General features: G+C 41.0%; 1 protein-coding gene across 4 annotated transcripts in view; it reads right to left on the bottom strand.

Annotated features, from left to right (window-relative positions):
- Positions 1–18,811, bottom strand: part of GABRG2 (gamma-aminobutyric acid type A receptor subunit gamma2) — a 95,856-nt gene that overhangs the window by 38,096 nt on the left and 38,949 nt on the right. For all 4 annotated transcript variants that reach the window (XM_077823899.1, XM_077823900.1, XM_077823901.1 and 1 more), the window contains one exon: positions 18,185–18,322. In XM_077823899.1, the coding sequence (XP_077680025.1) occupies positions 18,185–18,322 (138 nt within the window). The remainder of the gene's footprint in view (positions 1–18,184; positions 18,323–18,811) is intronic.

Raw genomic sequence — 18,811 nt, 5'->3', positions numbered from 1 at the left:
AATTTCCTGGCAGGGATGTGAAAATGCTTCTTTATTACTGATTGCCAGTGTCTTTAGACAAGTTGACATTCCTATAAGGACAAAGAAAGCAATCTTCCTTCAACAAGCTGTCTGTCCAGCAGCACGTTTCTTTTTAGCCTCCAGTGGCACCATTCCCTAAGAAGCATTTACCATTAATTCACACACTGCATACAGGAGAGTGAAGTAGGAGCCAAGAGAGTCAGCAGTTCATGTAAAGCACCACAGTAAAGCGAAACAAGACAAGTAAACAATTCAAAATGACCACAGGCTTTAACTGGATAAACCACAGTAATGGTGTTATTAAATTGCATCCCAAAGGGATGCCAATGAATCTGAAATATTTCATCTAGTTTGAGTATAAAAATGTCTCTGTTCAAGAGAAAGCCTTTGTGTCTGCTCAGCTTTGTGGGCCAGATTTTGGAGCCCTTATACCCCTTCTTGTACACTTACTCATGTGAGTAATCCTATTGGAGCCAATGGGACTGCTTGCATGAGCAAGTTCTCACAATTCTGAGCAAGGGTTCCAAGATCGGGCTCTTTTTTTCACCTCTATTACTTATTTGTATTGCCATAGAACGGAGGAGCCCCAGTCCTGGAGCAGGACTCATTGTGCTAGGTGCTGTATAGACACAAAACAAAAAGACAGTTCCTGGCCCCAAAGAGTTTACAATCTAAGTAAATTATCACTGAAACTTTGTAATATTATAATTCAGAAAGTAAATTTCTATTCCTTGTGATTTTTCTTAATTCTGGAACATTACTGAGTCGTTCCTTTATATTTATTTAGATACTGTACACCCAGTTTTCAAACTTGGGTGCCTACATTATTACCACCAATTTTGCATTCAGATATTCACACTGACAGTCCCTAAATTTACCTTTTGAGTTCCAGTGTTGACTTTAGCAACTGCAGGGAGCCCTAGCTCAACTAGTCAGTCGCCTGGACTCTGCATCTGGGCTCTGCAAATGAATTCTAGCATTTCTAAAAATGAGAGAAATCAGCACAGGCAAGAGATAGGCATAGATATGGGAGAATTTGTTGTGAAGGCTTTTGTCTCAACTCTTCTAATGTACCGTCATCCGGACTGGAACAGATCGATGATTATTAGACAAACAACATATTTTGCCTAATTTTGCATGCAGAGCTCACTAGGTACCCAAAATCCTGGATGCTTATCTGAACCATATCCAAACGACATGCATCTCTTAGAATTGAAAATTTAGGCTGAAAATTGCAGAAGAGTTCTATATTTCATGCTTTCAGTGTATACCCAAAAAATGTAATGGGAATACACATAAGGTATTTTGGCTTTTCTGGCTTGAATCCTGTCTGGAAGTTGAAGTTGCAGAGTCTGGAGAAAATTAATTCAAAACAAAAATGAACTGAACTTTCTCAAGACTCATAAATGGCTCTGTTTTGGAGCTTTTGTTGAAATTCTGAGTCATGTATGACTTTAAAAAAAAATCTAAACTCAGAGAGACACAAATCCTCTGATCAACTTGCATACATTTATGGACAAATGTGAATGCACTACAGAGAGGAATACAGAGTAAGGAGCCCTTTTCACCTACCTCACCTGGGAGCATGCTTGTGTCTGTTGGATGGGTTGAAACTAGTGAGGTGTGCTAAGAGCTCCAGAGGGGGAATGCCTGCTTGTCACCAGTAGGGTGTTTTAGCATTACAATCTTGAGGAGTTGTGGTAACTAACACAATATTAATCATGACTTAACACTCAGCATAAACAGGTTTATGTGATACCAGATGGGTTTACCTTAGCTTAGCCAGCTGATAGGACATTAAAGAGTGACAGTCCTTGTCTGCACTGAGTGTTTAAAATAATATTACAGTGACACTCAAGACCATGTTTTAATATGAGCTAATTGTCTAATGAAGTCTTATGTTGGGTGGGATGAGAAAGAAAGGCATCACCCCTCTCCTTTGTGCGCCAACAGAGATGCACTAAGGGGGACACGCAGAACACTTTGCAAAGGTGTAACTTGAACCATTTCCCAAGCAGGCTTCCCTCAGTGCCCAGACAGCATTATGCCTTCCGAAGAGTTAATAGTTCTACATACCAGTTCTCAGACAGTGCATCTCCTTCCCATCTCCAGCACAGCTCAGGCTTTTAGAATCCATAGTTGGACCCTTAATGTTTGTACCATTCATTAGCAGTGACTTTCTCACTGCCAAGTTCTTGTCTCTTCTGCTCAATTCAATGAGATTTTGTCTTCACTGGGAACTGAGGGGCAGCCACAGGTGCCAATAAACCATATGCTTCCATGCATAGTTGAACATTTATTAGTTCTTTCTATTTCTATAACATGCCTGTTAATAAGAGTTTTGGGGTCTTTTAATGATAGAGATGGTGGGGGGAAAGTCCTTTTGTGTGAGACAGTAATATCTTTGGTTTTCTCTGGATGGCAACTTAACACTGCTACTAAGTTGTTTTTCAAGGAGTCATGATAAAAAGGACCCTTAACTCTGGCACAGCGGCAGAGGCAGCAGTAGTGAAAGATGTTCTAATAAATTACCTTTGGTTACTGCTACTGAACCTGCACTTGCAGTGTGAGTAAGAGCCATCGTAGTGGCCGAGACATTACCTTTCTTCTTTGTGATTTTACCTCGTTATTCTTGATAGCTTTGTTTCAGATTAGTAGTCTAGTGCAGTGAGCTGAGAAAATGGACTTTCAGTGAGGGAGGCTTGGAAGGATTCAGTTTTTAAGAATTTGAGTGGATAACAGCAGATTATATTCCAAGAAAATCCCCCCAAGTTTTTACTAACTTTAATTTTTGCATAATTTAATATATATACTAGGACCACAAATAATAATTATTTATTCAAAATAAAAAGGCTTCTGCTCTCATTTATATTGGTTTTTAACTTATTTAGTCAGGAAATTAAAAAATAGCATATGACCAGTGACGACACAGGTTATATGACAAGTCAGCGATAGGTCAAACTAGCATTCACCAGGTGCTCAAAACTCAGAGTGAGGAAAAATTGTTAGATGAGCTACAACCTAAGTGATCTGAAAAATAAGCATTTTTCCAGCCATACATATTATTGACTTCTAAGGAACAGAAATTTGCTGACTAGTACCACAACCATTTTCAGCCTTCACAAACCAGGGAGTTTGTTCTTCATGACACAGTAAGACCTGTCCACTTAAAAATGGGTGTTGTGAGGCATAATTCATTAGCTTGTAAACTGTTCTGAGATTCCCTCATGTAGGGCATGATACAAGTGGGAAGCATTATAGCATAACTTTATTCTGCAGATCTTTAGAGAATGCTATATTTTATTTATTATACTATTCTAATAATTGTACACTCTGCTCAGTGGCAGCAGGGAACTAATTTAATGGACTGTATTTTCTTTTTATATAAGTGGCATATATCTCAAAATGAAGAAATTATGCCCTATTTAAAAGGAAATAAAGACATATGGTATTTGCAATAAAGAATTAATATTACCAGCAGAAAGAAGGCCAGTTCATATTCATTTATTAAACTTGATTTCATAAGGATAAAATATTGTTTACCACTCAGAAGGAGAGATTAGTGTATTTGTTTCACTCTTGTATTTCCCTGCCTAGGCGACTCAGCCTAAGAAGTTATACTAAAAATGTTACCAAAGCAAAATGATCTCATGTGTGGAACTATAGAGTACATCTACCAATAAATGTAATATAACAGCATGTGCAGCATTTACCTACGGGTAGCTATATTATAGGGAATTCTACTAAAAGCCTGCACATGGTGTGCCCATTTCCATTTAACTTCCTATTTCTATTTTCTTTTTATTTCTAACACAATTAAAAGTAAACTTGTAGACCCAATGGAACTATGCTAATTGATGTCAGCTGATCACCAGGTCTCTTAAAAACCTGATGGTCTTAAATTTATTTTTCAGACTGTTTTTTCATATGGAAATATTTAAGTTGATTTGGTTGTTAACACGTATTGACATTGTGTGACTCTGACACGTCTGTTGCACTGTCATGCATTTAATCAGTCTCTTCACTTATATGCACTCAAATACAGTGATGGAAAACCCACAGCACCTTAGCTAAGTAGGTTACCAAAAATGCTGTGTAATGACATGAAGCTGAGAAGCTAGCAATTGCGCTTACAGAGTGAACGGATTTAATTGGGCAAGAACAACCTTGGAGGCATATGTGTTTATTATTTAGGACACATATACACCAGAGGCAAATCCAAATTTATTTCAAATGAGCAATCCCTCCATGATGCACACCATCCACATCAAGCTATCAGTGCCTTCACACATTCTTTCTAATGCTAATTTTTAACCAAGCAATTTAGGTTTGTTAAAGCCTGACTCAAATAAATTACTCCCACAGCAAGGGGAACAGGAAGTAGTTGAGGAAGGAAGAAGTGGAGGGGGGGAAAAGAGAGAAGTAATCATGGCTGAAATCATTGTACAGTGAGTCGGTTGTTATGTTTGGACACATGGAGTTTCCAGAACTAAAGCATGAGTAGGGAAGAAATCCAAGAATCAGTGCAATGTGGATCAGCATGCCATTTACCTCGCCTACTTCATGACTCCATAACTGCATAATAGCTTTAATTTCAAGAGTTCAGGATATCAGAGTAGATTTACATCCTACTTCTGTTGCAGAATTGTTTAATGTATCAAGTTGTTTAGACATGGAAGTTGCTAGGTGCTGAAAATTCGAAATAGCATTTCAGGCAACTCACCAGAATATAGCACTTATTCCTATATAATTTTTAATGTGCCCTTCTATTCTACAGAAAAATCTTCTAAAATAGAACTTAATATACAGACTCAGAGTAGCTCAAAAGTGATTATGAATCTACATTTTCTTTAGCCACTAAGCCATTGCATATAATCTTTTTGAACTACTGATTTCCCATCACAATTCATTTTAATTAGATCCATCTCCAACTGCAAACAATAAAATTACAGTGATTTTCTCTTGTGATACTACAACAGTTTCCATGACAATCAATCATTCATATGAATATTATGATTTTACTGCAAACAGGAAGGGGAAAAAAAGAACTGGGCTGTATAGGGGAACTTTCATTTTATATGCATAATGTGCCTCAAAGATTCATCAGTACTTACAGAGCTATATTCACAACTGTGCTAAGGACAACATGATTGTTTTTGTGATGTCTATAAGTAGTTTGTGGAAAATGCTTCTGAAGATGGGATCAGACTCAGGATTTGCTGTTTTTATCCTTAGAAAGGAAAACAGTCAAGAAGCCTTTTTTCTTTCTTTCTTTTTTACAGGTTTAAATATCATACTTTGTATGATCAAATTATTTTCCCTACTATTTTAAATAGGTGAGTGATTCTTTTTCTTGAAGTCACTGTTCTCTCAGATCTGAAACAGTCCTATATTTATATTTATTACAAAACCAATTCTTGCATTCAGCATCTGTGCTTTTCTAATTAGTTCTGCACGAGAAGCAACTGAGATGTTTATAAAATCTGGCAGCTCCTTCACTCTGATTGCTTGTATATTAATCTCTTTTATCCGTACCTGTCCTTCCTAAAGCTGTAGTAAACCATGCTTGCAGGGCACATACATAGAAAGGCAAACTTGAGCCCAAAGAGCAACTGCTCAATAGGGCACTCGTACTATCTGAGGGTAAGAGCTCTTTCATGACTCAGCTACACTTCCTGCCAGGGGAAGTCATCTTTTTACTTTGTTGGGGTGAGTCAGGCAGCATTACAGCCATGAATAGGCAAGACTGATCAAGGAATAAGATGGCTAAATTTTGGTCACTGAAATTTCAACACCCATGTTATTACTGAAACCTTTAACCTTCCCTAAAGAGAAAATCTTTATCAAAGAGCCTTTCAACTCTCCTTATAGCCACAGTCAGCAGCAAGCAAACTTGAAGCAGAAAATGGAAGTGTAAAGTTCTCAGTATCTTTGTCAATGCAAACTTGAATAGAAAAGTACATCTTTCAAAGTAGAGGAGTTCAAAATATATATTTCCATAAGAACACAGGATTTTCCCCATCAGTTCAGACCTTTAGTCCACAAAGTCTAAATTTCCACTCTAAAAAGATAGTTACAAAGTTAGGAAGTCTTTTTGCTCTGAATAATTTTATGCATTAACAATGAAACTCTGATAGCCCTTCAAACTCAGTTACAATTCAGTTACAACCGCCGTATGTGGCTAATGTATATTTTATAATTCAGCCTTCTTGGCTCTGTGCTCCCTCCCAGCACTTTGCATTGAGCTGTTTTCCAATAGTCCAGTTCATTGCAGACAACAAAATTATGGAATCGTAGCATTCACTGATGCAACTATCATGGTCACATTAGCCCCAAAGTTCCCACTGAGAGTTATTATTACTGAAAGAATGACATTTATTTTTCTCCAACCAGCATGGCAGGGCTGCATCACAAACTTTGCTGCACCATGTCCAAAAATAATAGGCCTCAATTAATTATATTTCCTGGATGCCCTGGCTGTCCTGTTGGATTTCACAAACGTGTGTATTAGAAGCTTTTGTTCCCTAACATGGAGTTTGACCTTCACCGCTGAAGTCAATATGAGTTTTGTTATTGACTTCACTTGCCATGGGGTCAGATCCGTGGTGATTACAACAACTTCAGATTATAGTACAGAATGTCTTGGTGAGTGGTCTTTTCACACTGTTGGTCATGAGGTGCTGCTCACCTGCCTAAGGCACCTGTCAGAAATAAGCAGATTTGAATTAAACTGGCTTTGATTATTCCTCCCGGCCAGTCCCCAGAAGTCATATTGGGCAGTTGATTCTCCTCCCCAAGGCCTGTCATCTGCAAAGTCCCAAGAGGCTTAATCATGTCTCATCTGCTCTTCAATATATATGTGAGACTTCTAAGGGTATTTGTGAAATGTTATGGACTTCAGTACCAGCAATGAACCAGTGACACCTTGTTTTACAGCATCTTCTTGTCAAATACAGAATGTTGTCACACAGCTTTCATAACACATGAAAGCCATTATCTTGCACAACTGAGGAACAGAAGACTGGCAAATCTCCAACCAGGCCAAGACAAAGGTAATTAAAAGGTTAGAGGGAAGAGGGAACGTTTTGAAGAACAGCATCCACTGAGGATGTCTCCCCTCCACTCATCAGGGTGTGGTGGACTCTTGGGCTCCCGATGGATTCTTTGTAGCTCCTAAACACCATAATAGTAGCAAAAGCCAAAATATCTTTAGCCATTTTTCCTAGTCAAGAGGCATCAAAGGAATGAGCTTCTCTACCATCTGTATATTGGGTTGAAACTGAACTTTTTGGAAGGATGGTGTAGCAGAAAGGGCACTAAACTGGGGCTCAACAGAACCTGGTTTCATTCCTGGATCAGCTACAGACTTCTTCTGTCAATTTGAGCTAATCACTTAATTTACCCCGTGCATCAGTTTCTGATCTGTAACAATGGAGATAATAGTTCCTAAACTCAACAGGTGTGTCATAAGACTAAATCCATTAATGAAGTTAAGGCACTTTGATATTACAGTGATGAGGGGTGTATAATATCTAGACTGATAGGTCTTCTTGGATGTATATGTGACATCCTGGCACCCCAATATTCACCACTGTCATGTAATTAGGATATGTTTTGTACAAAGTATGCCTTGTGAGGTATCATTCTAAAAGTCTTGATCTGCTAGACAGTAATATCTCATTGGATTGTATGTGCTATCATCGTATGTGAAATTATGAAGTTTGGCTATGTCTTTGTTACTGAAACATGTTGTGAGGTTGAAAACACTCACAAGCAGCCTTTCAGGTACAATAGTAAAAAGGCCAAACAATGATAATAGCTTATTGAGGAAATGCACACACTCACAAGGATGATGGTTTCTCATTCGCCCTACAACACACCTGGAAACACCTGAGGGGCAAGGACTAAACTGTGGGAAGTGATGGTCCCAGGCTAGAGGTATTTTTAGCTTGTGTATAAAAACCTGGGAAAGCCAAGGCAGATTGTGCCTTAAGAATCTGCCAGCCTGTTTATCACTCAGGGTGAGAATTTGCTAATCCATATCTAGTGTGTTAAATTCAGTCTGTGGTTTTGTTTATTTACTAAGGTAGTTTGCTTTGATCTGTTTGCTATCACATAAAATCTATCTTTTGTACTTCATAAACTTGTTTTGTTCTTAAACCAGTGTGTGGAAATAATAACTTGGGGCAGAAAGTTGTTGCATATCTCTCTCCACATTGAGGGAGGGGGTGAATTTTATGAGCTTATGCTGTTCCATGTGCAGCGCAAGACTATATAATTTTGGGTTTACACTCCAGGGTGTGTGTTAGCAACTGGGAGGTGCCTTAACTGAGCTTTCTCATGCAGAGCTGATCTCAGCATCTGTGTGTGAAGCTGCAGCTGGGTATGTCCCTATCTGTGTGTGTAGTATTAGGAGACAGAAAAAAATCAGGCAAAAACGTAAGCATGTGTAAATTGGTTCATCCATGCAGTTGAGTAAATACATTTATAAATATTTGTTTGTCACACAATTAACCAATTTGGATGACCAAAGGTGGGACATGCAAAAGATATATTTTTGTGCTCTCGCCTCCACCTTTACTTTCTGAACAGATGACCCTCATCTAGAGCTGTACAAATTATCCACAGTAAAAAAATGTTCCTGAATAGATTATAATTTCTACAGATGTGTTCATTCATAATTGCTTGATTAATAGTTGCATGACTAAATTTGGACTTTTGAACTATTCAGGAAATGGTTGCTATGCAGATTCACTGATCGTGTTTGCTATTGTAGGATTGGTCACATAAATCACATGGTATTGTTTCTATTTCCTGTTTGGGGGTTCTCAATTTTATAAATAGGAAAAGTCCTGTTTCTGTTCACAGATTTATCTAGAACTTTATAACTGTTGTGAAACAATAAAAAAACCAAATATTTTGTGTGAATAATAAAAAAGTTTTTACTGAAGAATGCATCCAGTGTGAATCCACTCACAAGTATTATTGTATTAATGGCAGTTTTGCATTCTGCAGTGTGACAAAGATCTGTCCTTGTCTCCGTGGGTCGTGCATTTCCTGGCAGATTTCGCTAGCCTCAGAGGCTCACTGTGACCCTCCACGTAGCCCTTCTCTCTCTAGAGGCAAGTGTCACAGACTATTGAGCCATTTTCACCATAAGCCAGCAAGGGAGGTATGGAGAAGCTACCCTCCCTTGCACAGTCTCTGTTGTCTTCCAGTCTTAGTGATTAATTGGAGGCAAAGGAGAGGATGGCGGGCCTGCCTTCTACTCCATGCTCCAGCCCAGGGACCCTAATAGTATCAGCTATGGTAGCTGACTTTTTAGAAACAGGACGCATACGATTCCCTGGGCCACTACCCCACAGCATCCCCCACTTCCTCAAGATCCACTTCACCCTTACCTCAGGGCCTCCTTCCTTGTGCCTGATATGGTTTGTATTTGCTCAGTCTCTCCAATAGCACAACTTCTTCCTACAGCTCCTGACATGCACAACCACCTGACTAACTGGGAGGCTTTTAACTACTTTCAGCCAGCCCCTGATTGGCTTCAGGTGTCCCAATCAACCTAGCTGTCCTCCCTGCCTTCTGGAAAGATCTTAATTGGCCGCAGGGTGGCTTAATTGACCTGGAGCAGCTGCCATTTGCTTAACCTGGTAACAGGGATTTGTTTAGCCTGTGGCTAATATATCTGTCTCCCATTACTTTACTATAGCCATCTAGCCTTGCCCAGTCACAGCAGATATTATTACGAATAAAAAATTTTCACTTGAATATGCACAAATCAATGAATAAAAGGAGGGTCTTGTATGCCATCAATGAACAGGTTTTGTTATAAAAAATATTCACTAGTATTGTTTATATTCACCCAGCTCTACCCTAAGGATTACTTTCATAGGCAGTAAGACAAGGAAGACTCCTGGCTGATTCTCTCTGTATCTTCTGGAGTATTGCGTCTAGTTCTGGACACTACATTTCAGGAAAGATGTGAACAAATTGGAGCTGATCCAGAGGAGAACAACAAAAATTATTAAAGGTCTACAAAACATGAGCTATAAGGAAAGATTGAAAAAATGGGTTTGTTTAGTTTGGAGAAGAAAAAAACTGAGGGTGGACATAACAGTTTTCAAGTACATAAAAGGTTGTTACAAGGAGTAGGGTGAAAAATTATTCTTGTTAATCTCTGAGGGTAGGACAAGAAGCAATGGGCTTTAATTGCAGCAAAGGAGGTTTAGGTTGGGCATTAGGAAAAACTTCCTAACTGTCAGGATAGTTAAACACTGGAACAAATTGCCTAAGGAGGTTGTGGAATCTCCATCGTTGGAGGGTTATTTTAAGGACAGGCTAGACAAACACCTATCAGGAATGGTCTAGACTAAGTCCTGCCTTGAGTGCAGGGGACTGGACTAGATGACCTATTGAAGTACCTTCCAGTCCTACACTTCTATGATTCCTTAGGAGTATTCAGCCAGAAATATTTAAACTGACAGAGAACGTAAGAGTTACTGTACCACTGGGGTGCTGAATATCAAGATTTGGGGTTTCAATCTGTCTTTTCTGCCTGCAGCTTTAAATGTTCCATTGTCCTACAGAGAAGATATTCTTTTGGCTCTTGTGTCTTAAGTCATCATTTAGTATTGCTTTAAAAAAAAAGCAAACAAGGGTTGCGAAATAAATATCCTCCTAAAGCATTAAGAAGGGACCAATAAAGATCCCAAAGATAATCTCAGACACACTGGTTGTCCACTGCCTTGCACCTGTGCAATGTGATGTTTAGGTGAGTGCTGCCTACTGCTAAATCAGAATACAAGTATTTAGCACATATTCACTAGCTAAATTCTTCAGCTTTGGCCATGGAACACTTGGTACTGCTCAGGAGGGATTATGTGCATAGGTGGTTTTAAAACCCCCTCCTCACCACCCCCAGTCCTGTGGCTGCTGTTCACTGGGCTGGACCATCAATTCAATTTAGAGCAATTTAAGGGTTGCACTAACTTGCATTGTCTGCCTGAGGCATTGCTAGGTATAGGGACATTTCAGCCATAACCCTTTGCCCCTGTACTAGGCTGGCTTCTAAACAATCTCAGGATTGTGCTATGTAGAAGAGAACCACCTGCAGCCATGCAAGCCAGTTTTAGGGTAGCCTTGAAGCAGAAGAGCAGTTTGAAATCTTGCCTAATGCAGGAGAGAATTGGGCTACATAAGTCACATTTGTACTTTCCTGATCCTGGGTTGGGTGTGCCAGCCATGGTCATGTCCCATCATAAGTTAGAACAGACTTAGGCTGCACTAATGTTCACTGGCTGCTAGTGGCCGAAAACACTGTTATGGTAGTTGGGGATAGCCACCCCATAACGAGTCATTGGACATGCCCCTGTCTTCTAAACATGCCACTATTAAATTAAATACTGCTAATCAGTGCATGAAGCTGCCATGGAATTGCAGTCTCATGTCTGCTGGAGGACATCAGTTTACTCCCTGGTAAATATGATTTAAAAGATTATCACATGGATAAGAAATATCTCTGTGAAGCGGCGACCGGTACATCCCTCGGCCCGCGCCGCTTCCCGCAGCCGCGATTGGCCGCACCTGCAGACGTAGCAGGTAAACAAACCGGCCCACCCCACCAGGGGCTTTTCCTGAACAAGCGGCGTCCCAACTTTGGGAAACAGTGCACTGTGTGATGGTTTGCTGAGTTTACATGAGCATCTCCATTTCCCACAGAGACCTCTAAATCTGACATACAAAGTATATGTGTCAAGACCATAGTTCAACTTAAAGCAGAATCATGGGAGAAAACTGATGACTGTTAGGTGCTCTCCAGGACCAAGGAGGATTGACTGCCAGCTGTTCACTTCATTACAATGGTGCATCAAGATCAAATATAAGAGCATGTAAATATGTTCTGTTTAACAGAACAATACCTCTGACCAAATTTACTCATGCAAGCAAAGAAGGCTGCGTGGGGGAGAGAGGTTAGTTTCCTACCTGAGTACAAAACATCAATACAGGTTGACTGAGATTTTGTGAGATGGACTGAGGTTCATGGACTGCATGAAACCTCACGCCCAAGCTCAATTCAATATGAATATTTCATACAGCTGTGTGGGTAATGGCCTATGGACACGTGAAGTATTTTATTGTAAAGAATGTGAGCTAAATCACTGCTGTTCCAACAACACAGATCTCAGGAAACAAAAACTTGATTCTCAATGACATTCTGCCCCTTTGCTCAACTCCACAGCACAGGCAGCTCACTTCACCCATGGCTAAAACATAGTTACTTCTGGTGTCGTGCTATAGGTGGCAGCCACTCTGTACCAGCATCACAATAGCTTTTCAGTAGGGGAAAAAATAGTGCATCCAACTGAAACTACAGGGGAATATTTGCAGGCAGAATGCAATTATTTCCAGTTAAGAATCTGATGCTGAAGAGCTGTCTCCTGCTGCACAGTGAAATCATTTGGCAAATGAATTAACTGCCTGAAAGCTTCCAAATGTTCCAGGTGTATCCACACAGAATGCACTGGCTGCGTCTCTGACTGTTACTGTGCTACTGAGAGTCTAATGATCTATTCATGTCAGTGGCATATTCGTAGACAACAGCAACAGCAGCTTAGCACCTTTAGAGTTAATATTTCTTCCTTACATGAAACAAATCCTGGATGTCATCGGAGGCTAGAACCCATTTGCTCAGTCATCGCTTGATTTTTTGGTTCCATGTGACTTTCCAGGTAAATTAGAGATGGTTTGAAAAGTTCACTATTTATGGGAACAGGTTCACAACTCAGGATGACTCGTTGCATTTAAAAGGAGATGATAGATTGGCTTGTGATATTCTAGTAATTTTTTTTCTTTTGTAGGGGCAATATTCTAGGGCCAGATTTCCAAATTTGGGCTCTCCCAGTTGTGTGCTGATAGGTGTGTGGGGGTGTGTGTGTGTGTGTCTAACATGCTGGTTGTGTGCATGCACACACAGCTACCTAACATGCATGCAGTCATTTAGGCAGGGCTCTCAGGTCTTACACATCTTATGTGACGCTTATTGTGATACCCAGGCCCCATGGGTTGTTCACTACTCTGTGTCAGCAGCTCCTGTGAGGCCTGACGCACTCACCACACCTACCACATTGTTGTCATAATCTGTATTTAAAACTTGTCATGTAAGACATCATATCAAAACTCTTAACATACTAGTCCTGAAAATCGTGTGGTGTATGTATGGCATGGGTATAAAGGGTTATAATTATGTTCTTTAAATGTGTTGGGCAACAATACATAAGCCCAGTCTGTCATAGATAAAATAATGTGAATTTGCTTATCTCATCAGGCAGAGATAATGGAAGTACACTTACGCATAAGGTAACAAAGCTATCAAGATAACAAGCAGTGGGGAAGACAGCAGCAGAGAGAAACTTTGTCTGGGCTTACTTTTCAAACAATATATTTCAAAGGTTTGCTGAACTATAAAAAGAAGGGGAGAGAACCCTATAGTTATTCTTCACCTAAAGCAGGGGTGGCCAACCTGTGGCTCTGGAGCCACATGCGGCTCTTCAGAAGTTAATATGCGGCTCCTTGTAAAGGCACCAACTCCAGGGCTGGAGCTACAGACGCCAACTTTCCAATGTGCAGGAGGGGTGCTCACTGCTCAGCCAAAGGCCCTGACCCCACTCTACCCCTTCCCACTCCCTCCCCTGAGCCTGCCATGCCCTCGCTCCTCCCCCTCCCCCCCCCCGGAGCCGCCACAAAACAGCTGATCGGGAAGTGTGGGGGTAGGGGGGAGGAGGCGCTAATCAGTGGGGCTGCAGGTGGGCGAGAGGTGGTGGGAGCAGGGCGGGGGAGCTGATGTGGGGGTGGGGCTGCTGATGTATTATTGTGGCTCTTTGGCAATGTACATTAGTAAATTCTGGCTCCTTCTCAGGCTCAGGTTGGCCACCCCGATCTAAGGAGTCAAGGAAACCAAGTGCTTTGAGCTCTGTCTGTTGTGTCCTGGGTAAAGGTTTAACCAGCCATGCTGGAAGAAAGTCCATGGTGAGAAAAACTCCTTTGAACAAATACCTTTGTTTGTTAAGTTGAGTTTTAGTCTTAGAAACATATTTTTACTTTGTGTTTGTTTGTAACCATTTCTATCCTTATTGTTTATACTTGGTATCACTGAAACCTATGTCCTTTTGTTAATAAACTTGTTTTACTTTTACCATAAACTAACACGGGGGCTTGACTGAAGTGGAGCATTTGTCAACTCCAGCTAATAAACTGCTGTGTACTGTCTCTTCAAAGGAGCAGCAAACTTGACTAGGTTTTCTAGGTGCTACAGTAAGAGGGTCTGGCATGGCAGAGAAAGAGGTTTCTGGGAGAGAAAACAGGGCTGGAAGAGAAGGTTCCCCTGCAAAGAGTAACTGGGCAATGGAAGCCAGTGTATGAACCTGCATGCTTGTATTCTGGCTGTTGGTGTCAGGGCTGTGAGCCACAATAGCGTAGCTGTTCAGGCACCCACAGCTGCAAAGCAGGTGTTGACTGAACCCCTTACTGGCCTGGGTGGACCCTAGAGCATCATCTGCATTCATCTATGTAATGGATTCATCTGCCGTGCTGTGCTTCCTCACAGCCCAGCTAAGAGCTCGCACATTCAGCTGGGCTTGGCAGGAAGTGAGGTATCTTCCCTGGGTCACAGGGGGCCGCCCTGGCACCAAGTTTTAGGGAACCTTTCTGCTTCTGCTTAGTCTGCTCCTACTGTTGGAGCCAGGCCAGCATAGAGTGCTGGGAAGCAGGAGGCAGTGGTGGTTCTGGCTAAGAGGTAGGGTTGGACAGAGTAGGAAATGTGCTAAAATGAAAGAAAAGCAGATTTGGGGAGGCTGCTCCAGACTCCTACTGCCCTAGAACAACTCCCTCGGTGTCTTCCACATCCAACTCTCAGGCTGTGCCAGTTCCTCCAGCCACCCAAAAACTCTCTAGGCTCTCTCCCCTCCACATCCAATTAACAGATTTTCTTCCCCCCCGCTCCCCCAAGTATTGTATGGCCTCCAGGCCATAGCTATTCCTCAATAACCTGAACCCTATTGGCTCCTCCAACACACCAAGTTGCTCCCAGTTGCCACTGCTCTAGGGGCCCATGAAGTAGTAATCAGTGACTGTTTATCAGTACAGAGAAATGTCACACATGGAGCTACACAAAATTTGGCAGCTATGGTAAGGCCTTGACTACTTTAGGGAGTTTTTGCAAAACAATTCCCAATGATTGTGCCACTGATCTATGCTATGGATCCACTACTAGGACTGTCACTAGTGGAGGTGGATAGAGTTCTAGGGACCAAACAGGCCAAGCGTGTGCCCAAATGCCTGACTTGTGCACACACATTGGGGATTTCTTCATATAAGTTAGCTATATGCAAATGTATCCATGAATGCTTGAAATTCTGACTTTTAAACTCAGTTGAGGAATAAGCAGCATGAAATAAACACATAGGGAACAAAGGCATTGAATTTTGGACCCTGGGTAGAACAGCAGGAAATATAGCTTGGTTGCATTGCAGATGTGTAAGTGTGGACCGTGGCTACAAATGGAATGCATTTAAGAATAAGTACACTGAGGCCTGGTCTACACTGGCGGGGGGCGAGAAGAGGGAGATCGATCTAAGTTATGCAACTTCAGCAATGTGAATAACGTAGCTGAAGTTGATGTACTTAGATCGACTTACCGTGGTGTCTTCACCGTGGTGAGTCGACTGCTGCCGCTCCCCCGTCTACTCTGCCTGCACCTCTTGTGGAGGTGGAGTACAGGAGTCGACGGGAGAGCGCTCAGGGGTCGATTTATCGAGTCTAGACTAGACGTGATAAATCAACCCCCACTGGATCGATCGCTGCCCGCTGATCCGGCAGGTAGTGTAGACATACCCTGAGTAGAAATGAATCCTATGCACCTTGTCGTAACGGCAATTCTCAGCCTGATAATAAGGCACTTAGCTATATGCTATTATCTTTGGCCTTCTGGCTCATGCAGTAGCAGTCATACTGATGTAGGAGAGGATTCCCATGCTAATTTTGTTTATACGTGCGACCCTGCACACCTGCACTGGGTTGAATCAAGGCTAGACTTAGTTTTCATGCAAATAGCTCTAGCAATAAAAAAAACGGAGAAAAGAAAATAGCGAGAACATGTGATAAACACTATAGGAAGGGGATGCCTATGAACACAATGTTTTTTCAAGTTGTCTCTGCAGCCCCAGCAGGCCTTTAAGAGAAGCACGGCAGGACTAAGTTGCTTTGGAAAGCATTTCTTGTCACTGATCTAGTGCTGGCAAAAGTAGGTTTTTACTGACTTTAAATGCACAATTAATATTGATTACTTTATTTGTTTAAGTAAATGAAAAAGGGCAATGTGCATCAGCATATTAAGAAAAAAATATGAACTTTAAATTTTATTGGTTCTCTCAGAGCACTACCATGGTTTCTCAGACCAGATTAATGGTCCCACAGGAAGAGGTTTTTGTTTTGTGAGAATGCATCATTTCTTTCAATGAGCACTCTCTTAACATTACAAGATACATCATCAAATGCCTTGATTCACAAATGCAGAAAGCAGTGGAACAATGGAACTGAAGCTTGTAGTATGTTCAAATTGTATTACTTTTCCCTTCCAGCCAAATATTCTCCATTAGAGAATGGAAAAAACAAGGAAAGGGAAACAGCAAATAAAAGAAATGCAAGTCAAGTCTGAGTGATGTCAATGTGAGATTTGCTGCAGACTTTAATAGGAGCAGGACCAGACCCTTGAACCATCTACTTATTCATTGCTGCCTTTTGTGGATGTGCCGGTTTTAGGGGCATGACTGAGGAGAGATGCTTGCTGTTTTTGCTTTGGGCATGAGTGACTCAACCATGCCTTACACAATGCAAGTTATTAGTAACCATGTTCCCCCACTCTCCCCTTGCTCTTCTTTGACCTTTCATTGGCCAGGAATGGTGAAAGGTCACACATTTCCTTAATGAGATGACAAAATATTTTCTACAGCAAGGATGGTAGAAAGTGCTTTAAGACAAATGTGACCACAGGCTAAGAAGCATCAGTTCTTTCTTCCTACCCAGAAGACTAAATATGTCATTAGTGGTTAATATCCACTTTCTTGGGAACTAGGAACCTGACAAATCCTGAACTGCATTGTTTGAACTGTGTATAATGTACAAGCAGGCAGCTTTCAGCACTAGCATACCTCCTTTTGATTATGCTGGCAATGCGACCCTTTTATTAATAATTGTCATTAATTATTGTCACAAGCCCACAGATCTCTTTGAACTTGTGGAATAAAATTTGGTATAATCAAAAGAAACCTCTTTCATTTCAGCATTCCTTTTGAAAGTAAGAAAAAATTACAAAAGAAATGTATATGCAAGAATATTAGTATGCAATACCCTTCTGGACCCTTAATAACTTCCACCAGTCTCCAAATGGCTAATTCTTTCCACCACCAATGCTAGAGTGCGTGTGTGTTTCTGACCTGACTTATTAAGTGGCATGCACTTTCCTGCCTAGTTAATGGAATAATATTTAAAACGGTGACCTTCTTACTTTATCATTTTGAAGTCTATTACACATACTGAAGGAGGGTAACACAGATAGAAATATGGAGCAGAACTATCTGAGACATACCGTATCTAGTTCATAGTAGCTTTTAATAATTCAGAGTTAGCCCTGAGTAAGGGGCAGTGTGCAGCTATGTTGCTGCAGCAGGGACTTGTAACTTTATGTGACAATTCTCTCCCTGGCTACCCCCTTGTTTTGAGGGGTGGAGGGACAGGTATCATCAAGTATGGCCCGATAGTAGTTTATTATCCTCTGCACAACAGCTCAGCTACACAGCCTAGTGTCCTCAGGGGGTCCAGTCAAGGCTCCACTTATTCTCTGCTCCCCATCCACTGGCATTGGAGGGGGGACTGTGGCGTCCCAAAGGCTGCTCTCTCCTTCCTGTACTGCTGAGGGTGCAGGGCAAACTTGTGCAAGAGACAGCACTTCATTTTGCAGGATACATGAAGATCTGGTGACTCTTAAGGAGTTAAAATCAATTTGTTCTATTAATTGCCAGTGCTGAGCTCCATACAATCATCTACCTTTTTTAACATAAAATAATTTGAATGTAAACAGATTATAAAAAAAAATTGCTTATTTTACCTGAGGTTGTCTTCACCACTTCAGTAGAATTTCTCAGTCCAATAAAAGAAAACTGGTAGAGCCTCCAAGATCTGGTGTCTCCTACTTCCACCGAACTGCGTTTCCACTGGTAAATAATTTCTTCCCTGGGGTAGCCATCTTCAAGACAATTCCAAATACAGCTTCATAATCTTTTTTTTTTTATTTTAATTTAAAAATTTACTTTGTAGGAAACAGCTTCATTTTCTATTTATCCAGAAAAATATGGATCAACATAGTCAAGGGAGCGAGGGTAGGTTAGTTACCTTTCAATTCAATATTTTATTTATTTTCCAAAAGTGCATTTTTGAATGCCTCCTCTTCTTCCTCCCCCCCACCCCAGCTTGAGACATCTAGGACACAATCTGGCCCTTCTAAAGTCATGGTCAAATCTATAGCCTGATTTCAAAGACGTCAATCCACATGCCAACAATAGTCAATGGAGTGACACCCATATGCAACAAGCATGACAAAGATCCAGATCACAACATCTATTAATAAAACCTAACTCTCATGGCAAGCATAATTAAGCATTATGAATATCTGTGTATTCTCCTCTATGCTATGTGTCTCAGAGCACATAACATTCTCAAGTATCATTATTATATT

The sequence above is a fragment of the Eretmochelys imbricata genome, chromosome 8, assembly GCF_965152235.1.
Source record: "Eretmochelys imbricata isolate rEreImb1 chromosome 8, rEreImb1.hap1, whole genome shotgun sequence".
Taxonomy (NCBI): Eukaryota; Metazoa; Chordata; order Testudines; family Cheloniidae; genus Eretmochelys; species Eretmochelys imbricata.
The sequence above is the reverse complement of the archived record's forward strand: the minus strand, read 5'-3'. Positions and strand labels throughout refer to the sequence as shown.